This window comes from Umbelopsis ramanniana, assembly GCF_025399195.1.
Source record: "Umbelopsis ramanniana AG unplaced genomic scaffold K450scaffold_24, whole genome shotgun sequence".
NCBI classification, from domain to species: Eukaryota; Fungi; Mucoromycota; class Umbelopsidomycetes; order Umbelopsidales; family Umbelopsidaceae; genus Umbelopsis; species Umbelopsis ramanniana.
The window spans coordinates 165,073-187,333 of record NW_026252110.1 but is presented as its reverse complement, the minus strand read 5'-3'; the positions used below and the strand labels follow the sequence as shown (position 1 = coordinate 187,333).

The following is a 22,261-nucleotide window of genomic DNA, read 5'->3' as shown; positions in this document are numbered from 1 at the left end:
TTCCATGACTTCCAAACATAAAGTCTCTCTACTTTGTAGAATATATTCACAAGGGAGTTATATCGGTGATTAAAGACTATTGCAAATCTTGACAGTATCTCAATTAAATTATAGGCAATGGTGTTCTTGAAAAATGTGTCTGAATCTGTGGCTGAATGTACATATGGGTTTGTTTCAAATTACTTTATAGAAAGATCCATAATTTGGGAAGTAGCATTTGACTATTTGGCTGTCAATGTGAGTTGGATCTGTTGTGATAAACAGTGTCACCATGTCAGTAATGGAAGAACACATTCTTATAAAAGTATACCGCTTTTACCTGTTTTCTTATATACAGAGGGTGCAGAAAATAAATGGACAGGCTGAGGTATGATCGTGGAGATTGAGCGAACGGCTTTTCTAGTTTCAAGATAATCCAGCACTTCTTTCACTTCAACAAAACCAAGAATGAGCGAAAACTTTTCATGAATGGCAGTCTACATGTCGGAAAGTTAAGTTATATGAAATATCAACTTTTTGCTTCATTTTGTCGAAAAGTTAGTTACCTCTGATACGCCAGGTCTTCGGATAATTGTACTCAAAATAGCTTGAGTGCATCCTCTCAAAACAAGATTGACTTTGTTTCCATGTATATCTGTCCATAAACGCGGTTTAACAGGAGTACTGTTGGATGCATAATCTTCTGTCTTATGCCGTTTAGCAAGTTGATGGTCATCTTCCGTTCGGCTTACAGTAGAGTTAGCTTCGAGTACTACAGCGAGGTCGTCTAAATATGCCGTGGAAATCACAACAGGTATGTTGTAGCCTCCCATATAAGCTAACGGAGGTGCTTTGGAGACAACAATTTGAAGCGCAGTCCTAATTTGTTCATCCGTTGCAGCTACTCCATTTGCCGAAAGCTTGCTCTATTTCATTGCCCATATTATTAGATCCATTCTCAAAATGTATGTTGAATCTAACGGGACGTACCTTTAGTTCAAAAGGCTGTATACCCAGCCCCTTTGCACTGTTAATTATTTGGCAGATCTCCAGTATTAAAGGGTTTTTGTATGCTTCCACTAATTCTTGTACTCTTTGGTTATGTAAGGCGAATGGCAGGGCTTGTATTTTCATCGCCCCTTCTTCTGTATCTTTAATCCGAGGAACTTGAGGTAGTTTTGTATGTCTGTTGATAGCGACATCAACATGCAATGGTCCCTCTATTGTAGTCATAAATACACCATGTCAAAAACAATTGTTTTCTCAACTGATAAGACAAATTATACTTACTTCCAGGTCTGGAGTTCCTACCCAAATAGCTATAGTCCCTTTCACTGGAAATACTTCCAATGATAAGACCCATCCGCTTGTCGGCAACGGCATCTAACAGTACCATCATACCAGCGTTTGGAATTAATGGTGACACAATTGACGGCACATTGACTTCATCTGAAAACAATTTCATCTTCTCGAAATCAACCAAGTGTGTCGTTAGCATGAGCAGAAACCTGATGGAGAAAAAGGTAAGAATATGATTACAGATCTATATAGTTGGTGCGTTTTTCCTACTTACTTTTCGGAAACACCAAAACCTCTTCCTGGTATGCTCACTCCAGTAGATGGCTTTGTTTTAACAATCAATCCAGCTTGGTGCAGATCCTGAATACTTTTACTAACAACAGTAGTAGGGAAACTATTGAGCACTCTATACGCTAATGCAGGGTCGTAATGGTCGCTAGGTGTCATCAATATCATCTATGACTACTGCATTAGACATATGATAATTTGGGTAGTCACGTTGGAACTGGCTCTTACCATAATGTATTGACGAGCTTTCATGCTTACAGGGTCCAAATCTTTGCCTGTTCTTACCAATTGCTTTTTCTGACCTATTGCAACATTGAGAGGGTCTTTTAAAAGTAATCTCTGGCGATCATGCATGCTTATGATTTTATCTGCAAAGTCGGAAATGGTCTTGATACGCTTGACTTTCATTGTAAGATCTTGTGAGTCCAATGCCGCTGGTATATCTTCTATGTTGGAGGGGATATCAAAGGTGTACTTGGCACTAGTACGTACACTTTTGTAAATAATGGTTTCAAAATTATCAAACGCTCTAGATACTCACTCTTCTTTACGTTGCAGCTCTTGCAAGAAAATATTTAGTTGGCCAGCCAAGTCAAAATCGATCATTTCAAATGGGTTGTCGTCTGCAAGAGTCCCGTTTCTGACATATCGTTCATATATGGTACCCCATAGTTCAACCAATTTGTCAATAGCTTCCTTTTGGCCTTCACGCTTCAATATTTTCGTCATTTGATGCCGACAAATTTCAGATGTTCTATTGGGAAGAACGCGGGTCATTGCACCCCAGAGAAATTTGACATGCCGGCTTCGATAGCGCAGAATAGAATAGCTGTAAATCAAGAGCTCCACTTCTTGTGGCGTCCATGATGTGTACGATTTCGCATACTTTGTCAAGTCTTCCAAATTAACAGAGTCTGCAAAAGATAATCATTGGTCAAAAAGTAAAAATGGCGATTTAGCCAATTCCTTAACGGTCCTTCCTACCTTCTCCTTCAAAGACTTTTTCAACAGCCTTTGAGTATCGCTTAGCTTTTCCTCTATTAAAAGCCCATCCTTGTATACCAGTAGTGATGACATGCGGTTTGAAAGATGCTTCATTTTGCGGGACAGCCGTATCCAAGAGTTTTCTGACAGTGACACTGCGAGCATCAGTGCCTTGCGCCTTTGCAGCTTTTTCTTTACGTTTCCTCTCACTCCTCTTGTTTGCAGACTCAATGCTTCTAAAGTAATCCCGTACAGTTTGCACGGATATATTGCATTCATTGGCAATTTGCAAACAAAGTCGATGATTCTGCAAGGGGGTTTTCTTGTTTTCACGATCCACATGCCCTTCTAAGACTTCCCGAGTGTGGCTATCGAGATCGAACTTCATGAACCAGCTTGACACACTGGTTATACTAGATAGCTCCATAGGTACATATGATTTTTTTTGGGTGTCCTGGGAATCTGCACGATGTCTTGACGAAGCCTTCGATCGAAAATTGTTGTGTGTGGTACCAGTATTGAGAAATTGAAGCTCTTTCCAGTATTCTGTCTGATTACTCAATGTTGTCATCTTCATATGGCGTACGACCGGATGTCCCACTTCCCTGTAGTCACACAAGGGAACGACAGTAAGTAGCTCGCAATCCGCTGGTGTGCGGCTTCCTTTACCTTTACATTCAGTGAAATTGACAAGTTTTAATAAGCTCAGAGTTTCCAAAGAAACTCGAAGATACTTTCGAAACCTGTAGTGGCCCTCAAATAGCTGGCTACGTAACCCATCAGGTAAATCGTTGATGACAATTTCATTGCTTCCTTCCGTCAGCAAAAACGAGTCCAACCTGGGAATTCTCTTGTGCACCCCAATCACATTCAAAAACGTCTTCAACGGCATTTTGGTAATTATTTTTGCAATCGCAATCTTGCAGGGTCGCTTTTCTTCAGAACTCTCTTGCTGAGCCCATTCTTGAATAGCCATTTTCATCATATGCCTGTGAAGTATTCTCAGTCGAAGCATAATTGCCGGTATCCATCCATAGTATTTTGCCGTGATCCGCCAGTGTGTTTGCCCATTCGGGTTTTGGTTTTCTTTTTTTTCACAGGAGACCATCACTTCTGAGGTCTGTGAACTAGTGGGATTACTCTCCTGGCCAGTAACTTGGGTACTTCCTTTGTCTGATGCTCCTATTCTTTCGGTTTCCAAAGATGGTTTTGTCGGTTCCGTAGGCCTAGACCTACCTACTAAGGCATTCTGCTCTCGTATTCCTTCTATGAACTTGCTTACAACGTCATCGGATGGATTCACAGAACCGTGAAGGAGAAGGCTCTTGTTTACCACCATACCGTTCAGCAACGGTATAGAGACCTTAATGATTCGAGCCTTACCCTCTTTTTCTAGTCCCTGAGCTATTTTGGTGAGTGTTCGTCGGTCAACGGTATATTGTACATCTTGACCAATAGCGTCTTCTTTACTGAAATCATCGACTAATGTGTAATCAACTTCTCGCACTTTGTCACTATTGAGAATATTATGTAAAACGTCCATGCGCCTTTCAAGTGTGACATTCTGCACTGATGGTTTGCTGGGTTTTGGCCGTGAAGACTTCTTTGTTGGCGTTTTAGTAACGATATCGTTCGTTTTCGCTGTGGTATATTGATGGATGTCCTTTACTGATGACACTGCCGTCTCTTGGACTTGATTATACTTTGAAAGTAACTGATTATCCACCTCGCCAAAGTCATTTTTCTCTGGTGGGGGTTCATGAGAAGCGTTTGCGTTATGCGAAACGGTTGGTGCTAGTGAACCTTCTTTGGATTGATTCATGGCATTGTCTTCAATCGCTGAATATGGGTTAAGTGATATGTTCTGTAGAACATCAATTTACCTTCTAACACATACCTCCGTAGCCAAATTCATCTTCATCAAACATCTGAACATCATTATCGGCTGTATTTTTCTTTATGCTACGTGACTTTTTCTGTGTTTTCGCGAAAGCTGCTGTCTTCACTCTGGATTTTTTTGGTCGTTTCAAGGGAATATCAGAAAGTTCGTCGGTAGATTTTGATGGCTGCTCGTCATCCCAACGTTTTCGCTTTGCATGTGAGGCTTTACGCCCTTGTTTGGTGTCAGACATCTCATTGATCTCTTCAGCAACTAACTCATCTTGAGATACAGCGCCATCATCAAAGTTATCTCCATTCGCTTGATCATTTCGGAGTTTTTTCCAGTTGGCGGCTGTATAGAAGCGGTGACGCTGCTCTCTTCCCTGCCTTTCTATAACCGCAAAGCAGCTAAGATGTTTCATTGTCAATGGCGCAGAACCTTTATGTAAGCTAGAAAGGGCTGTCGATAGTATGGGAGCGGGAGCGGTCGGCATCAGATTTTGTAAGTCCTAAAGAGTGCCAGTGTTTAATATTACCATTGATGTACAGGAGAAATCCATGCTTATACTCACATTAGATGTAACGCCTTGTACTCCAGACGCTTCGATATGTTTATATATACAATACTGTAATGGAACGTCTTCTATTTCACCAGTCGGTATACCTTTCTCGGTGACAAGAATACTAGGATTGGCCACAGGTCCTAGCAAATATGGTATATTTTAACAAATGTTCTCACCATTCCTCTGTTCCATTCATATAAGACAGCCTTACCAGTAACTTGATGATCAGCTTTCAGCAAATGAACTGACCTAGGAGGTGTATTCCCTGACTGATTTGGTGAATCCACTTTCTCAAGTACTTTCTCATCGCAAAGTTTACTAATGTATCTCATAAACCACCTCTTCGATTTGACGTTTGCATGTGAAAACCCCTTGAACAAATGTACAATCAGCTATAAGCAAAATCCCAGGCGACTGATTATCACAAATTTGTTGGATACGCCTTACCAGTTTATCGGTCAGATCTTGTAGAGTCATAGTTCTATCACTTTTATTTTGTAGTAGCTGGATAACTTTTGAAGTCACCACGTCGCTGCGGTATGAAACATTGTCATCCAAACTTTCACTGTCGCTCTTGGATGTCTTGACATGTCCATTTTCCGTGCCTTTTTCAAGTTCCGTGACTGGCTCATATCGGGTATCGGACTTACTTCCCTCGAAGCGCTTGAGGAGACAAAGTGCTGTGTAATTGCCTTTGCTAACAGCTGGCTTTTTTATGCTATTTGGTAGGTTAGAAAAAGCAGTATCACGTTGATTGCTAGAATACTGAAACTTACATCAAATCGTAATCCACAAGCCGCTTCGTCATACTAAATACCATCCGGCTATCCAGACCAAGTGCAATCCCTAAATCAGCTTGTGTAATGCCATTTTCGCGAGAAAATCCTATCATCTCTAACACAGAGTATAATGAATCTTTAACAGTTGATCCAACCTACAAAATGATGAGTATGCTGTCCGCTAACAGTACAAATTAGTCGATTTCGGATCTTACTGGTAACGGAGCGAGAAGCATCCTTAGTCGCAATTGAGCTTTGGCAGTAAGAAGCAGATCTTTTCTCGATGAAGCTGTATCGTATTCTTTGTACTCTTCTGGCTCCATTTTCAGCAGAGTTGGATTGTCATTGGCGATGACTGCACTGAACTCGATGCCTGGATAAGATACAATATATGGCCATAAGAACCGTTGATATGATTCGTCCACTGTCGGTTCAATGTCTTTTCCAAGGTGTCGTGAGAATTTCACTGCCGTTTTCTTCGATATGATGCTACCGACTAATGACCACACTCGAGAGAGACTTGCACCTGCAACCAGTTCGGACGATTCGTTTGATTCTCAGACAATGTGGAATTATCACGAACGAGAGGTTGGGACCACGTACCTTTACTTCCTTCAAGTGCTAATTCCTCGAGCAAAGCGACCAAAAGATCGTCCAGCATGGAAGCTACCGAGCTTTAAATTTGCAGAATGTAGACGCGGGCAGGTTGTTTAAACTGGGTAAAAACGGAGTGGTAATCGCTCCGAATTGTCAAAATTTTATGCAGTGCAATTAGGACAAATGGCAGTCATAGAAGACAAAGAGCTTCTTGCTTTTGATACTTTATTGAGGATGACTTGCTATTAAATCATCAGTTCTTATTTACAAAGTTTACACTGTAATTACCACTCGATGGGTCCTTCTGCATCTGGAAGTTATTTGTGGACAACCCAAACTTTCCAAGAAGCGTATTGCCAAGGTCCTTTAGCTTGCCCATCATCTCCTCCTTCTCTTTTTCACCTTGATCCTTTATCATGGAAGGCAGTCTCTGCTCTGCTTTCAAACACTCTTTTCTTGTGAAATCTGTTATATCTGGTAATTCCCGTACGCTTTGATAGTCTTTCAGTGCTTCCGTCAGTGCAGAATATGATGCAATTTTTTCTCCAGCTTGCGCTCTTCGAAATATTGCTTTGCTGTACGCTGGTGACAGCTCAATAGCTTTGGAGCATGTGTCTTTGGCCTCGGTATACTTGTTCTAATAGATAGAGTTTAGAATTCGAACACTGCAAAAGCAAGCGTAATGTGTATTCACCTGTTTCATTTGACATGCAGCTATGTTTGAAAAGAAGACAGCTCTCTCTTCGGTATTTCGTTCTGGGCAAGCAAAAAGGGCATCTTCATATTTTCCGATGGCCTCATCATACTGTCCTTTAGCGAAATATTCATTTCCAGCCGTCTTGAAGTCATTGGCTTCTCGAAGCATGCGCTTCAATGGAGACATATCAGTCAGTTACAACAATTCAAATCAAGTCATCGCTTGGCCCACACTGACAAATCCACTGTAAGATACCTCGAGCTCTTCAGTCGAATATTCGTGAGAGTCATAAAATTCATCGTCGGTTGCGTACTCTTGGATATCGTCGGTAGCAGAGACGTCAGTAGGGTGCTCTACTTGGGGGTCCTGTGTTGAATCTGCAACAGGGGTAAATTCTGTGTTGGGCGAATCAGTCATTTGTTCGGCAGCTGCTACGAGATTGATCATCATAAGTATTACAATGGCACCAGGTACATTCTACAGGTTGCAATAACTTACCACCATTAACAGCCATCACTACAAAATAAAACAGTTCTTTCCATTCACTGGCACAGGGCCCGAGCGAATATCAGTTGCCACTTGGAAACAGTCACGTGCAACAGACAAAGAATGAGCCCGGACACCCTCTTGATACTTTTTACTTGTTGAACCCTCATTTACTTCCACATTATTGAAATTGAGAGATTTTCTGCCGGAACCCTGTACTCAAATCTATAACTTTTTGAGCACTATCCCAACGTAATGTTGAGCCTAAAACAAAAGCGACGTTCTTGAAAAATGTACAATTTATTATGTTGAATACTCTATGCTGTATATCCAGGAACATCAACGATCCATTCTTCGACATCGACAACTTGGCAGTCATCTTGATTGATGCCAGATTCATGAACCAGGCATGCAAAATCAGTTTCAGCTTCTAGGGCAATCATAGGATGATGCCAAATGCCAGCGGCGTAATTGACGCCTTGTACGTTGGAACAAATGAAAGCCTTCAGAGTGCTCATGTCAGGCTTGTCATCCTCTCCATTCAGTGCAACAATAACCAAGTAACCACGGGTGTTTCCAGCGTTCATGGGAATAAAGGCTTGGGATGAGTATGGGTGACGCTCAAGGATCTTACATTTGAAAGGAAGCTCCTTGGTTGGTCTACAGTGAAATACGCACATGTTGGACTTGCCGCCGTTATTAGGATGGTTGTTCACAATTGATGCTGTCCAATGGTACTTTTCGGCTGTACCTTGATTGGCACCTGTAATGTCTTTTGCATCTGTTCTTGCTTGAATGACATCACCATATGGTGCGTAGGCAGCAGCAGTCAAGGGTAACGCAGTCAATGTTTTATTGGACATTTTACAGCTGTGAATGATATACAAAGGGATCTATACATATCTGTTGGAAGAAAGGCTGCTCTTTATATAATTTGTATTGTTGGAACCAAGATTTCCGATTTTGTTGATGAGCCAATAGAAGACCGTGGTGCCAAACAAAAAGTCACATGATCACGGGAACAAAGTACGGCTCGCCCGGCTTGTTCAATTGCGATGTGACCGGCAGAATATACAAAACAAAACGACAAAACGAATAGCTCTCACACTCATGACGGTCCCTTTTCATTTCATCGGGAGATTCAAGCTAATATAGTCTGTCAAATGGTGTAATAGCCGACGAATATAAACTGCCTTTCTGTACAGTAGTCCTACTCCTGTCTATTAAATTGACTAAATACCTTCATTCATTGTACGTTTGTATTTACAACTCGTTTCCAAATTAACTTATATCTTACTTCAATGGCACTTCTTCGTTCCATCTGATCAACACTTTACGTGCGCTTAAGCAATTACTCGTGCTCAGATCATTTACAGTCCTTACAGAAGCAAAACTGTACCCAGCACCTTCTGGCCAGTTGTAAAGAGCAATGTAATCCTCAATAATATCCTGAAAAATAGACTTTGATGACCAGTACAATTGAGACTAGAACAGTTTAACGATGAGTGGCTTCAAAGTTTTCTACAGCATTCTCACATATGTATGCCTTGCTGGAAGTTCTCGTATGGCCATATTGATTGCAGGCTATATGATACTTTTGGGGTTATCATCTAAGTTAAAGTTGTTATGCATAGGTTTTTAAGATAAACTCCGTTTGACAGGACGGAGCATACGGCATTTGCGTCAAAAAAACTTGATGTGGAGGCAGATGTGGATTTAGTAACAACAATGGCAGAAGAAGTAGAAAATGTTGTTGATAATGTTGTGTGTCTCGTTAGTAGAGTACGCACCAGTAGCGCAGATCATAATGGCATTTGCTTCAAAACACCTTGTGCGGATGTGGAGGCAGTTGTGCTCCTTATGCTGCAAATGGAGCGGTACTTGATCCGCAAACTTGCCACATGTGGCACCTATAGCTGATCCAGTGTGAACTGTATCTTGCTGTATTGATCTTGACCTATTTGGCTCTAAGAGTTCTCATTTATCTGCATGGAAATCCCCTGGACTATGAATTTCGTGAGGCAACATACTACATTATCATTAGGCACTCTGCAGACACATGCCAGCTTTAATGTTGGAAAGCACAAAGAGGATTTATTACGAGACATATGATACAAGAATGGGCATGTTAAAAGGCACTTTTCGCTTTTAAAATAGACCGATTAGATTTGGCAATTGAGAACAACTCCCAAAGCTTTCTTCTCTGTCTTCTTTTGCTTCTGATTTCCAAGCAATTGGTATCCATTGTCAGTTCGTTGCTGCTGTTGAGCAGGAGACAGCTGTTGGATGGCCGGTGAGCTTTCCTTCGACCGTGGCTTTGTGGTAGTAGTTTTTGAATGTCCCTTCTTATTAAAGAGTCCTGATAATGGCATGTTGATGATGTCTTGGAGGTGTGATATTGAAATGATGTACGTCAACTCATTGAATTTATATGCGAAAGATTGGGCGGTGATTGAAATCTTAGCAGGGAGATAATCAAAAAATTGGCCAAGGCAAGCCAAGGAGAGCCAAGGTTGGCGGCCTGTGTTGCCAAAATCTTGATAATCCCTGGTAACTGCTGTTAACACATTTCCTTTTTGAACTTCACATTGCTGCGCACAGTAATTATAAATACATTGTTGTTGATCCAGTGACTCTAGATCATGCCGAAGCCTTCGGCATTACCAATGCTTGTCAGCAACCGCTCGCGCAGCTTTTCTTTGCTACTGTATTCACATAATAGAAGTACATTATAGCACGTGTGGGAGGTTGGTAGCCTAGTAACATGAACAAAGTTAAATTTTTTGATTCAGCGCTGCAAAACCGCAGTTCATCAGATTTGTACCTGTCTGAGTCACCTCCGTTTTTTGCTATTACAAACTGTAGTTTACTTAGTCCTCCTATTGGAACTCTGTCTGATCCTGTGGCAAAGAAGAGCAGTTTTTTCTTTTCCTCGTCTGTAAATTCATGTACAATCTCCCAAAACGCTCTGGATCACAATGTGAGTGCATTGTTTGCATTGCGATGCCATCTATTATGACTGTACCTGATAATGGGCGTATCCTTGTTCCAACCTCCGTCATAGAGAGTTGCTTTTTCCAGAGCATCGAAATCTAAATCTGAGCTGCCGCAAATCAACTGCTCAACTTCTTCCGGTCGAAAAATCTGATGGAATTCTTAGTTTTCCGCAAACAATTGATACTTGGTATTTCAAAACGCAACACACCTTTATGGCGCTGTCAACGCAAACCAGGTTGAATCCGTCTCTAAATGCGCTGAATTGTTTCTCCACAGATTGATTGAGAACATAATCAGTGTATAATTGGACAAACTCTGGTGGCAATAGTATATGAGTAAGCATGTATATCTCCTGTCGATTGGACTGCGCCATCTTATTTGTGTCCTACCCTGTCTGTTGTCGTTTGTCAGTTTAACAGATGCTCCATCTTCCTTCAGATCAAATGTGTTGATGCATCCCCACACATCTTTATCGATTTGGAAAGATCGATCGTATGCGCCTTCTACGCTTCCTTCGTAATACAACAGTTGCTGAAGGCCTCTTCCAAGTCCCTAAACAAATAGTGGTTAGTATAGTGAAGCTTACCATCGAATTTACGGCAGAATAATTACAGGGTCAAGCTGACGAAGATCTTGCAAATTCACCGGTACGTCCATGAGCTTTTTGTACAGCGCTAGTGGAAAATGTACATCCAATATCACACTGTTGTAGACAGCCAGGCCAAGTAGCATCCCGACAAGTTTGTATTCACTGATCGCGACATGATCATCCGTTGGGTCTGGTTTGAACCAGCACAATCTTGAGTCGTCATCAAACATGAACATTCCTAAAGGCAATGCCATAAAAAGGCACTTAACTAATGCATGAGACATAGTAGGAACTCTCATGTTCAAACACTAACCGTATTTTGGATCGAACAGCTCGCGAACAATAAGTTGGAAAAATTCTTTTTGAACACCGCCTTCATCTATACCTTCTTCACCAACGAATTGTATCCGCAACTGCTTTTTGAGGTCTTGTGTTGATTTCGTTTCAAGCTAAAACAAGTTATAGATAGATTAGCTTGTATGTTGGTATGAGGCAATTGAAGTGATCTGTGTACCTGGTATAGTGCATCATGAATAATATGATCCCTGCGGATTTCCAGAACTAGGTATGGACTATTGACACCTACAAATTCAAGCTCCAGATCAGTTTCAAATAAGGTTGTAGTCCATTCTCAGTCTCTTTGGTTCTTACCTTGAAATAATGCACGGAAAAATGCATCTTGTAGTTCGTGTCTCATTTGAAACATGCTTTCCACTTTCAGAATGTCCGCTTTGGTAGCTGAATTGAGTATGAATGGATAGTCGCAAAATGAAAAGCTACAACATCGGTACAATTAGACATACATCACAAGTCCGTTTGTGGAGCGCCATGCTATAATTACCCTTTTCTATCTTTGAATTGAGGAAAGTCTTCTTTGATTTCCAGCTGCTCGTTCAATGTATCATTGTAGAAAGCTTCGAATTTCACAAACCGGCGCTTTTCGTTCAATCGATCTAGAATGAGACAGGTAGTTAGCTTTACTCATGCCTTTGTAGGCTTAAAAAATGGCATGTACTTACAGAAGGCAGCCAAACATTTTGTGGCACTAACAACCGCATGGTCTCGATTTGGAGTGGTATCTGGAGTAGGCTTGTTGCGTAAACGCATTGAAATGAAACGTTGAACGCCATCTAAGAGGTGTTGAAACTGTTGGATTTCTTGATTGCTTGGATATTCTTCTTGTCCATCATGTACGACAGCTGAATCGTCCATATTCAAGTCCTCTTCCTGTCCACACGCACATGTCAGCTGTTCACATAGCGTGTCCTGGACACTCGCCGGTAAAACAACTATCGTTTCCAATAGCTTAGCTAATATCATGTCGCCAAACTGCGTTTCAAATAAAGAATCATGCTTGTTCCGTTGACAAAGGTTACTAAAAGATGAACTGAATGGTTTGTGCTGCAAGTATTCATACCTGAAAGAGGATCACCAAAATTGGGATGTATGACTCGTCGACTGTATCCTTACTTCTAGTAATTAGATCCAATAATTGGATAATACTTCGATTCAGAGCGTCTACAACTTGTGGAGGACACTATTTTTCAAATGCCAAGTAAGTTAGTAGAGATTCAAACAACGCCGGGCTTATAAGCGTAAGGATGACCCTTACGTGACGCAAGAGTAAGGCGAACGCTTGTCGAACTTGCTGCTTGTCAACACGGATACCGCCATCAATCGATCCACCAAGCTTCTGCAATACTAAAGTTAGATAAATAGTATTACAGGTGAATCAGAACAAGCTAAAAGTACCTGTGGAAAACTTTTGGATAACTGATCTGGATTCGTGAAAACGACCTGAATCAAGCTATTCAAAGCTGAATAATCTTGAATGCGGTCACACTGAGCCTGGATCTCCTCCAGCTGCTGAAGATCTTGTAGAAAGTTGACATGTTAGAAGTGCAATTGTTATGTTCGCCAAGGTTTTGTCTTCATGGGCCTACCAATTGTCATGAGCTTTAGCAGGGCGGGCAAAATGATATTGGACGTCCGTCTGTACAAGCGCACTGTACTGTAAATTTTTTTTGCTGTGCGTAAAAACTGTCCAAAAGGCGCGTCCGCATTTCATAAAAAAAAAAAAAAAAAGAGGCAATTGCTCAAAATCGTCAACGAATCATCTTGATATTGTACTGCATCTAAGAGGGTAAAGTATCCATTGCATAATGCAGTGTAACCTTGCTATGTCTGATTGTGCACGAAAACTCGATGGATGCCCTTGTTTGTCTTCTCATTTCGCTGATAATAACACATTGCTCCCGAACAGGTCAACAACAACAATCCGACATGAACGTTGCTACCTTACTCTCCAATACCTTATCGCCTGGTATGTATTACTCAGTGATCCCTGAGCAACACGTATACCCATTGTTGCTCCATCTAACGTCATTATGCCTTTATCTTCACGATCTAATCCCATCTTTGATTTACCTGCAACACAGATCAGGCTATTCGAGAGGATGCCACTCAGCAGCTCGAGTTGGCTGCTCAGGAAAACTATGTACGTCACTTGGAACTTGTGTCAATGCTGTCGATCCTACCATAATTCTAACCATTCTTCATTGTTACTGTTTCGTCACTTTTGCATTCCGTAATGTAGTCTGCCTATGTGTTAATGCTGTCGCAGGAACTTGCAAATGAGGGAGCCGATCCTAACATTCGTACCGCTGCTGGTTTGGCAGTGAAAAACTCTTTGACTGCAAAGGTATGTGATACGTTTTAGCATGCGAATCATGCGTCCCTGATACCTGACCAAATCATCGTCTCATGTGATACTTCAATAGGAAGCCAGCCGTAAAGAGGATTACATCAATAGATGGCTGAGTGTTGACGAAAATACGAGAGCACAAATCAAGCAATGGGTAAATTGCATTACAACAAAGTAACTACCCGTTATGCGTCCGCCCCCCTAACCTTCACCATCTTATAGTCTGTCAACACTCTTGGAAGTTCGAATTCTCGCGCAGCTCACACTTCCGCACAAGTATGCATAAACTTTTTATTCAATTGAACCTAAGGTAGTGAAACTGAAAGATTATAATTTATAGGTTGTTGCAGCTATCGCAGATATCGAATTGCCAGTCAACCAATGGCCTCAACTCATCCAAAGCTTGCTCGACAATGTAACATCCTCTGACAATCCTCTCTTAAGACAAGCTTCGCTTGTTTCTATTGGTTTTGTCTGTGAAACGACTAATCCCGAGGTGCTCAAAGGTCAAGCAAATGATATCTTGACCGCCGTCGTTCAAGGTGCTCGTAAGGAAGAAGAAAACCAGGAAGTTCGACTTGCTGCCGTCAGAGCTTTATACAATTCATTGGAATTCATCAGAGAAAACTTTGAATCCGAGGTAAAATTGCGGACTTGGTTGTAATTACATCCTTGTGTTTTATCGTGTACTAATATGCTTCCGATAGTCTGAGAGAAACATCATAATGATGGTCGTCTGCGAGGCTACACAAAGTACCGAGGAACAACTACAGGTTGCTGCTTTTGAGTGCCTTGTCCGCATCATGCAATTGTACTATGATAACATGTTGCTCTATATGGAGAAGGCTTTATTTGCTGTAAGTTTGACGATCTTGTGATTTTGTGTGCCTGATTTATCATCCTAATTTATACCGTTCTCAAACATAGCTTACTGTTGTGGGTATGAACAACGAAGAACATGGCGTTGCGTTGCAGGCTATTGAGTTTTGGTCAACTGTGTGTGACGAAGAAATTGAGCTTCAGCTGCATGCCGAGGAGGTACGTTATAAGCTCACAGTGTGATTTCATTTTTAATTTTTATTTTGCAAGTTACTCATCTCTGACCTTAGGCTGCTGATGCCGGAGAGCAACCTCATCGTATCAGTCACGGCTTTGCTCGCTCTGCATTGCCTCAAATTCTCCCAGTACTTCTATTTCTCCTTACCAAGCAAGAGGAAGACGAAGATGAGGATGAATGGAATGTGTCTATGGCTGCTGCTACCTGTTTGAACCTCTTTGCTCAGTGTGTTGGAGACAACATTGTTGCTCCCATTGTTCCATTTGTGGAAGCAAACATCTCTAATGAAGACTGGCGCTACCGTGAAGCGGCTGTTATGGCCTTCGGATCCATTTTGGACGGTCCAACCCCAGACTTGCTGATACCACTTGTTGACCAAGCCCTCCCTCTTCTAATCCAAATGATGAAGGACCCTGTTGTCAATGTTAAAGATACCGTCGCATGGACTTTGGGACGTGTTTCCGATTATCTCCCACAATGCATTAAACCTGAAGTTCATCTGCAAGATCTCATTACCGCCCTTGTTCTTGGCTTACAAGATAGCCCACGTATTGTTGCCAATTGTTGTTGGGTAAGTTCTTTTCACGCTATATTTTTGGATCGGATGTTCTTCTGGTATTTACCATTTGTTCCATGCAGTCACTGATGAATTTGGCGGAGCACATTGGTGGAGGCGACGATTTGAACATGCCAACGTGCCCACTTTCCATGTACTTTGAAGCCATCGTCCTTGCTTTGCTACAATTCACTGATAGACAAAACAATGAAGCAAACTGTAGAACATCTGCTTACGAAGCTCTATCAACGTTAGTTGGAAATGCTGCCATGGTAAGTGCTCATGTGAATTACTGTGTGATGCAATTAGCTAGATAAGTGTACTTAATATCTTTCCATTTTAGGATTGTCTCACCACTGTGCAACAAGTCATTGTAGCAACACTTGATCGCCTCGAATCCACCATTGCTGTACAGGTTAGAATTTATGAAGAGAGCGCCAAACTGGTTTGCGATCACATCTAACCATTTTTTCATTACTGCAGAACCAGATCATTGGTGTGGATGATAGCAACGCCCACGCAGAGCTTCAATCCAACCTTCTTAGCGTTCTCACTGTATGTATCTTCTCGCCATCCTCGTGCAAGCTCAACTTTATCCATTAACTTATATTTTCCATAGAGCTGCATTCGTAAACTCAGCGCTGGTGTTTCAGTTGTATCTGATCGTGTCATGACTGTTCTTCTACAAATGCTCTCCACTGCTTCCAAGCAATCATCTATTACTGAGGATGTTTTCTTGGCTGTTGGCTCTTTGACTGCTGCTCTCGATAGTGATTTCTCCAGATACGTTGAGCCTTTCGCCCCCCACCTCTACTCAGCGCTTCAAAACCCCGACGAGCATCAGGTAGGTGTCGTAATTAGCGAGAGATATATTTCAAGCTAGCGTCATGATATTCAACCTTTCTTTTTTGTAATATGTTAGCTTTGCGCTATTGCCATCGGTCTCATTGGAGATATCTGCCGTGCCTTAGGAGAGTCCTCCCTTCCTTACTGCCAAACCTTTATGCAATTGCTTATCACCAATCTTCAGAGCCCAGTTCTTCACAGCGATGTCAAGCCTGCCATTCTGTCTTGCTTTGGTGATATTGCTTTGGCTATTGGAGCCGAATTCGAGCCTTTCTTGGACCTTGTCATGCTTGCCTTGCAGCAGGTTGGAGGCATGCGTGCTGAAAAGGACAACTGGGAATTGATGGACTACGTCGTACGCTTGCACGAGGGCAGTGTTGAAGCATACGTTGGAATTGTTCAAGGTCTAGGCAGTGGTCAAAAGAGTAAGTTGTCAGTGAAAATGGACAGACTTCTACTGAGCTCCTGTAATGTTAATTACCATCTCTCATTGTTATTATCTTTTAGTCCACCTTTTAGCTCCTCATGTGCCAGCAATATTCGGTTTCTTGGGCATGGTTACTACTGAAGACACTCCCACTGAAACTCTCGTTCGCAGCACAGTTGGTTTGATTGGGTATGGTTAAGCATTCTGTTATCCGATACAACTGAATTTGATCGCTAACTAATGCTTTTTCACAGTGACTTTGCTGATGCATTCCAAGGCGGTGAGCTTAAGCAGTATCTGGCCGCTGACTGGGTTATGGCCCTGATTAGAGAAGCTAGATCCAACCGACACTACAGCGACAGTACAAGAGAAGTAGCACGATGGGCAAAAGAAGTGAGTGAATCGTATTTCAGTGCGTCCGTTCAGACTTTTCTCAAATCACTAACCGCGATATATTGTACAGATGGTCAAGCGAGCAACCAATGGCCTATAGATGCGTTTTACCAACTACTTTTTTCTTCTGTCTCCCTTTTTAATTCATACACTCGACTTCTTTTACTTCTTCGCAAGTGCTTTTTCTTCCTTTTTTTCTTCCCGTTCTTTGTTATCTTTTCAGTGTAAAAGACAACCCTCTTCTGATAGTTGCCATCTCAATTAACCCTATCCCCCAAACCTGACAACCTTGTGTCCTATTTTCCATTTTATCACTTGGTCTGGTCATACTTACTTTTTTTACGTTTCTTCTACTTATCTCATCTACTTGTTGTAAATGAGATCTTTGTATTCACACCCCCGTCATTCCCCTCCCCAAAACTCCTTATAAAGACATACAATTTTCCACGTACCAGTGCTGCGAACAGCATTTTATTGAAATTTACCTGAACATTTTAAGTGCAGTAGCCACCTTTTAATGTCTGCCGAGATACAATGTGAGTAGTCGGATAGTAGCTAGATAGCGACACCAAGATGGTCACTTGAAAATCAATGAAAGAATCGCTAGGAAGATTGTAGCAGTACAAATACTAAATATCTCTCGTTGTTCAATGAAATGTGCTCGGCAAATATGCTGTCAGAGTGTCGCGGTTAGGTCTTGAAGGGCCAAGTGGCTTGATTTAATGGCAAAGAACACTAATATCCCTCTGTTGATACTGAATTTTCCACGTTTTTACACAACAGGAATAATACTAGAGGATGACTTATATGACTAATACTACCATTATATCATGGTCTATTACAAGAACATGTCTACTGGTAGAACAAAAGAGGAAGTTTCTCCATGCACGTGACTACACCGCCTTTGCTGACTGCAAGCTCTATCGGACTGCCAGTGGCTTAAAAATTTTCGGACTTACTGACACACTACTTTTTTTTTTTTTTTTTTGACAAAAAAATCGACTAGTTCTCAAACACCTACTGTTCAACAATGTCGAAACGCCAGGCAGATAACGACGAACTTAGAGATTCCAGCAAGGCAGCAACCTTTTCCTCTGGTGAAACCTCTCACCGTACAGGTGCTGAAATTGACGAAATGGGCGAATTTGAAGATGCCTTCGAGGATGAGATTGAAGAAGACATGGCCGAGGAAATCGTCAACGACCAGAACAACGAAGATAATGATGGTAAGTTTAGTATCCACATGGAGCGAAATAGTGCTTGATGTGAATCAAGTTCTCGATCCTGGTTAAAATACACAATACCCAGTTTAAAATTGGATCTGGTGGCTAAAGGCTTTTTATGTTCCAGACATGGAGGTTGACGAGAAGGAGGAGAAAGATTTGGAAGTCTATCTTCCAGGAAAAGCTCTTGGAAAGGATGAAGTCCTCGAAGCTGATCAATCTGTATACGAAATGTTGCACAAACTCAACGTCGAATGGCCATGCTTAAGTTTCGACGTTCTTCAGGATCGTTTGGGAGATGAGAGAAAGACTGTAGGTTATTTTTATGTTGTATCAGTTTTTGACAACTTGTATAGCGGACTAAGCACTTTTTGTCACGATAGTATCCTGCCACTGCTTATGTTGTTGCTGGTACCTCAGCACCCAACGCCAGAGATAATGAGCTTATCGTAATGAAAATGTCTCAACTTCATAAGACACAAAACGATGATGGTACGTAGCTATTACTGTCACCTGAGATCACTACGCTTGTCGCCTTTATTCATGGTCATTAACCTCACCTCTTTATCTAGAGTCTGACGATGAGGATGCTGATGGAGTCGACGATGACGCCATCTTGGAAAGCAGATCCCTTCGCCATAATGGCGGTATCAACCGTGTCAGAGTCATGCCACAGCAAAATGAAAAGAACATCGCGGCAACATGGTCTGATACTGGTAAAGTCCACATTTACGACGTTACCCCTTACATAAACAGCCTGGATACCCCTGGTACACAACCATCCAAATTCCAGCGGCCATTGTTCACTGTCGATAGCCATATGGGTAATGAAGGTTTTGCAATGGATTGGTCCGTTCTAGACACCGGAAGGTACAGTATCTCTTTCAAGATGTGGTGATAATTTATTAGGCTGATGTTTCCGTTCCTAACCCTCTTTTGGATCAGACTCTTGACTGGAGACATCGCAAGCAATATATACCTGACCAACCAGACACAATCAGGCTACAAAGCCGATATGATGCCATTTAAAGGGCATACATCTTCTGTGGAAGATCTTCAATGGTCACCTACAGAACGTAATGTTTTTGCTTCCTGCTCTGCCGATCAAACTGTCAAAATTTGGGATACACGTAACAAGAAGAAGCATGCTGTAAGCATCCAAGCTAGCAGCACTGACGTCAATGTAATTACTTGGAATAAGAAGGCATCATATCTACTTGCCAGCGGTGGCGATGATGGTATCTTTAATGTTTGGGATTTGCGTACTTTCACAAGGTAATGACACTTCCTTTAAAAATGTTCCCATCAAACCTTTTTGGGGGTTGGTGTTGTATCTCCTGATCTTCATGTTAACCTTTTTATTTAACGCCTCCTAAAATAGCTCCAAGGCACCATCACCCGTTGCTACCTTCAAGTGGCACAATGCGCCAATCACATCTATTGAATGGCACCCCACTGAAGAATCCATCATCGGTGTGGCCGGTGCTGATGATCAAATCTCAATATGGGATTTGTCTGTGGAACCTGATACCGAAGAAGGCGGCCAGCAAATTACTGAAGATGGCGTTGAAATTCCACCACAGCTCTTGTTCGTCCACCAGGGTCAATCTGAAATCAAAGAAATTCACTGGCACAAGCAAATTCCTGGATGCATGATAAGCACAGCTGGCACTGGTTTCAACATCTTTAAGACGATATCAGTTTAAAATCAGGTTTAAAAAAGTATAGACATGTAATAAAACAAGGGAATAAAAATATATAAAGTACCCTTTGTGTTTGTTGGTGGCAGTATCACGGGTTCCCTGTGCAGGATTTTTTTCTTTTTGCGGGCGAGGTCATAATCTTTATAAAGGAGTATGGGATTTCTAATCTTTTCAGCTGTTTGCCTTTTCTTCTTTCTTTTTCTTTCCCATCTCCTTCGTACTTCGACTTCTATCCAGTTTTCCAATCTACTGTTCACTTTGTATGTCCTTTTTACCCAAATTTTCAATTCTTACTCAAATAGCTGTTCCATCCGTTCTCGTCACTGTAACCTATCTACAAAGTGGTGTCAATGTCATTCATGCCGACTCTAACACTCGTCCAGATGCACAGCAAGTAAAATCTACCACTCCTTGGAAAATGCTTTATTTTGCAAAACCTCCTAAACGGTGGTGGGAAGTAGTGGATGAACATTCCTCGGTATCTATTGCTACCGACCATTTTCAATTTGGGATCTGAAACCACCTCCTCTTTGAAAAGAAGAAAACCAGAAAATGCAAACCTTTTTACTGTAAAGTTCGTATATATATTTTTCACTACATTCTGCTTGCCGCATGGGCACCAAAACTTCTTCCCATCCAAGCCCACCTTCATCAAAAAAAAAAAAAAAAGTTTGAATGAAATCCCCCACTTTGGCAAGCTGGGGCACATGGCATCACTGTACTGTAAATTTTTCTTCAACGCCACCTCAACATTCTGTAAATAAAGTAACGCTTTTTTGAACCGGATCCTACTTAAAACGTTGACGTCCATGTTCGCGTTTGTTGTTAGCTTGAGCATAAGATTTTTGTCATTATTTCCCATGGCGTTGTTAGCTTCGCAGTGCGTTAATATCCTCGAGAGGACCAATGAAACAACTCTTGATATTCATAATACTCTATAGCCTGGGAGATGACGACGTTACACCGCTGTGAGGCGTTGCTTCAGTGGCCAACCATCGGTTTTCAATTTGCCCCCTTGGCAGTACAAATTTCTAGATTAGAATAGTGAACTGTCTGGTTAACTGGATGCTTTTGCGGATTTCCCACAATGTTTCCAGAAACCTGCATTGTTTGTCATTTGATGACCTCTTTATCTTATTTCAGCATAAATATATCGCAATCGTACCGTACTATTTGGGCACAAGGAAGTAGTGGCAGACGCGATAAGGACGAAGTGGCTCGCTGCTTCATGCCTGCATGGCACGGGTTATGGCAAACAGGGGCTCGTCCTGTGCAATGCATGTTTGTGTGAAAACAGGTTTTTCAACAGCTAATCGTGATAGTTTGATGGCAAAGATCGTCGCTATCTCTAATGTCTTTTCAGTCAAACCCCCTTGATTCTGCCTTGGTTTTTACATCATGTCAGCTCAATTGCTGAACCTTTCGCTAGTCGATTAAGAAACGTAAAATTAACAGTTACTAGTAAAATTTTTAGTGATTGCTGGGTAAGCACTTCAAAGAGAACATACATCATGGAAATCTAGAAGACCTATTTGATAATGAAACAGAGAAATAATATATTGTAAAGCTTGTCATTTTAGGGTTTTCGAGGTTGCCAATGCCACATATGGATACCTACATGAAAGAAGGCAAGCCGATGGACATGCAAATGAAAGATGCAACGAAGGTTCTTAATTTTATGACCATGGCTAAGAAAAGGATGACAATTCACACAGTCTATAATTCATGTTGAAGGGGGGAACCACATAAATTCACTTTTCTTTATAATGCCTTGTATGCTCTAAGTCTTAGCACTCGCATGGGATTGATTTTGCCACGGTCTTCAAATAATGGCTTAGCCTTGGAAGTATCAGATAGGAGCATTATGTCCACAGATGCCCTAGACCAATCGCACCACTCGCATTAAACAGTCGAAGTCCGGCTATTTCATCGACTGACAGGCATTGGAAAATCACACATAAATAAGAGGGAAGAGTCAACTGTAGATTGCTCATCTATTGAATATGCATTGTCCAAGTGCAGAAGAATCGCACCGATTTCATTATGTATTTTATAAGATCATAGCAGCAGTTGTATTGCAATTGTTCTCAAAAGACATTTATGCTTACAGCAATTTTACTGCAAACTCTCGCGTTCAAGTCTATGTTTAATCATACAGAAGACTTAGGCATTTATCTAAAGTTAATTGAATTTTTTTTTCTTTTTTTATTATT

The 22,261-nt window shown here is 41.5% G+C and overlaps 7 protein-coding genes across 7 annotated transcripts; 2 read left to right on the top strand and 5 right to left on the bottom strand.

Annotated features, from left to right (window-relative positions):
* Positions 1-66: 66 nt before the first annotated feature.
* Positions 67-1,415, bottom strand: K450DRAFT_239231 (uncharacterized protein). Its single transcript, XM_051588731.1, has 4 exons — positions 970-1,415; positions 546-905; positions 320-476; positions 67-248 (listed from the first exon to the last, which is right to left on the bottom strand). Exons 1-4 carry the CDS (start codon positions 1,210-1,212, stop codon positions 175-177), a joined length of 834 nt encoding a protein of 277 aa, XP_051445071.1. The 5' UTR covers positions 1,213-1,415; the 3' UTR covers positions 67-174.
* On the bottom strand, positions 1,416-6,492 carry K450DRAFT_239223 (uncharacterized protein). The gene is made up of 12 exons (XM_051588730.1): positions 6,377-6,492; positions 5,989-6,299; positions 5,771-5,928; positions 5,442-5,712; positions 5,206-5,365; positions 5,004-5,134; positions 4,448-4,940; positions 2,551-4,389; positions 2,108-2,480; positions 1,852-2,047; positions 1,553-1,714; positions 1,416-1,487 (listed from the first exon to the last, which is right to left on the bottom strand). The coding sequence occupies exons 1-11, from the start codon at positions 6,432-6,434 to the stop codon at positions 1,685-1,687; spliced, it is 4,020 nt and encodes a 1,339-aa protein (XP_051445070.1). The 5' UTR covers positions 6,435-6,492; the 3' UTR covers positions 1,416-1,487; positions 1,553-1,684.
* Positions 6,493-6,556: 64 nt separating this feature from the next.
* On the bottom strand, positions 6,557-7,701 carry K450DRAFT_239221 (uncharacterized protein). Its single transcript, XM_051588729.1, has 4 exons — positions 7,566-7,701; positions 7,323-7,498; positions 7,065-7,238; positions 6,557-7,007 (listed from the first exon to the last, which is right to left on the bottom strand). The coding sequence occupies exons 1-4, from the start codon at positions 7,579-7,581 to the stop codon at positions 6,624-6,626; spliced, it is 750 nt and encodes a 249-aa protein (XP_051445069.1). The 5' UTR covers positions 7,582-7,701; the 3' UTR covers positions 6,557-6,623.
* A 1-nt stretch (position 7,702) lies between these two features.
* On the bottom strand, positions 7,703-8,557 carry K450DRAFT_239218 (uncharacterized protein). The gene has a single exon (XM_051588728.1). It carries the CDS (start codon positions 8,414-8,416, stop codon positions 7,871-7,873), a length of 546 nt encoding a protein of 181 aa, XP_051445068.1. The 5' UTR covers positions 8,417-8,557; the 3' UTR covers positions 7,703-7,870.
* Positions 8,558-10,188: 1,631 nt separating this feature from the next.
* On the bottom strand, positions 10,189-12,351 carry K450DRAFT_174104 (uncharacterized protein; the record flags this gene model as incomplete). Its single annotated transcript, XM_051584191.1, has 11 exons — positions 10,189-10,309; positions 10,378-10,521; positions 10,579-10,697; positions 10,759-10,865; positions 10,940-11,102; positions 11,163-11,377; positions 11,453-11,588; positions 11,654-11,721; positions 11,791-11,915; positions 11,981-12,092; positions 12,159-12,351. The coding sequence occupies 11 exons, from the start codon at positions 12,349-12,351 to the stop codon at positions 10,189-10,191; spliced, it is 1,503 nt and encodes a 500-aa protein (XP_051445067.1).
* Positions 12,352-13,080: 729 nt separating this feature from the next.
* Positions 13,081-17,352, top strand: K450DRAFT_239193 (uncharacterized protein). The gene is made up of 18 exons (XM_051588727.1): positions 13,081-13,282; positions 13,403-13,462; positions 13,578-13,636; positions 13,736-13,840; positions 13,920-13,997; positions 14,066-14,119; positions 14,184-14,483; positions 14,551-14,700; positions 14,771-14,881; positions 14,953-15,471; positions 15,540-15,728; positions 15,800-15,871; positions 15,940-16,011; positions 16,076-16,300; positions 16,379-16,727; positions 16,822-16,918; positions 16,984-17,122; positions 17,193-17,352. Exons 2-18 carry the CDS (start codon positions 13,423-13,425, stop codon positions 17,220-17,222), a joined length of 2,589 nt encoding a protein of 862 aa, XP_051445066.1. The 5' UTR covers positions 13,081-13,282; positions 13,403-13,422; the 3' UTR covers positions 17,223-17,352.
* A 761-nt stretch (positions 17,353-18,113) lies between these two features.
* K450DRAFT_239185 (uncharacterized protein) lies at positions 18,114-20,135 on the top strand. The gene is made up of 5 exons (XM_051588726.1): positions 18,114-18,657; positions 18,729-18,837; positions 18,918-19,215; positions 19,291-19,620; positions 19,727-20,135. The coding sequence occupies exons 1-5, from the start codon at positions 18,475-18,477 to the stop codon at positions 20,049-20,051; spliced, it is 1,245 nt and encodes a 414-aa protein (XP_051445065.1). The 5' UTR covers positions 18,114-18,474; the 3' UTR covers positions 20,052-20,135.
* The last annotated feature ends 2,126 nt before the right edge of the window (positions 20,136-22,261 follow it).

Excerpts from the sequence above, each read along its gene's own strand:
- K450DRAFT_239231 (XM_051588731.1), bottom strand. The coding sequence starts at position 1,212 with ATGACTACAATAGAGGGACCATTGCATGTTGATGTCGCTATCAACAGA. Across the intron at positions 906-969 it reads TACAGCCTTTTGAACTAAAG|AGCAAGCTTTCGGCAAATGG; the intron begins GTACGTCCCGTT and ends GCAATGAAATAG. Across the intron at positions 249-319 it reads CTCTGTATATAAGAAAACAG|ATCCAACTCACATTGACAGC; the intron begins GTAAAAGCGGTA and ends TTATCACAACAG.
- K450DRAFT_239223 (XM_051588730.1), bottom strand. The coding sequence starts at position 6,434 with ATGCTGGACGATCTTTTGGTCGCTTTGCTCGAGGAATTAGCACTTGAA. Across the intron at positions 5,366-5,441 it reads AAGATCTGACCGATAAACTG|GGGTTTTCACATGCAAACGT; the intron begins GTAAGGCGTATC and ends CATTTGTTCAAG. Across the intron at positions 2,048-2,107 it reads GAGCTGCAACGTAAAGAAGA|TGCCAAGTACACCTTTGATA; the intron begins GTGAGTATCTAG and ends TGTACGTACTAG.
- K450DRAFT_239221 (XM_051588729.1), bottom strand. Across the intron at positions 7,239-7,322 it reads ATTCGACTGAAGAGCTCGAG|CGCATGCTTCGAGAAGCCAA; the intron begins GTATCTTACAGT and ends TCTCCATTGAAG. Across the intron at positions 7,008-7,064 it reads CTGCATGTCAAATGAAACAG|AACAAGTATACCGAGGCCAA; the intron begins GTGAATACACAT and ends TCTATCTATTAG.
- K450DRAFT_239218 (XM_051588728.1), bottom strand. The coding sequence starts at position 8,416 with ATGTCCAATAAAACATTGACTGCGTTACCCTTGACTGCTGCTGCCTAC.
- K450DRAFT_239193 (XM_051588727.1), top strand. The coding sequence starts at position 13,423 with ATGAACGTTGCTACCTTACTCTCCAATACCTTATCGCCTG. Across the intron at positions 13,841-13,919 it reads AAAACTCTTTGACTGCAAAG|GAAGCCAGCCGTAAAGAGGA; the intron begins GTATGTGATACG and ends ATACTTCAATAG. Across the intron at positions 16,012-16,075 it reads ACCTTCTTAGCGTTCTCACT|AGCTGCATTCGTAAACTCAG; the intron begins GTATGTATCTTC and ends TATTTTCCATAG.
- K450DRAFT_239185 (XM_051588726.1), top strand. The coding sequence starts at position 18,475 with ATGGAGGTTGACGAGAAGGAGGAGAAAGATTTGGAAGTCTATCTTCCA. Across the intron at positions 18,658-18,728 it reads TGGGAGATGAGAGAAAGACT|TATCCTGCCACTGCTTATGT; the intron begins GTAGGTTATTTT and ends TTGTCACGATAG. Across the intron at positions 18,838-18,917 it reads TAAGACACAAAACGATGATG|AGTCTGACGATGAGGATGCT; the intron begins GTACGTAGCTAT and ends CTCTTTATCTAG.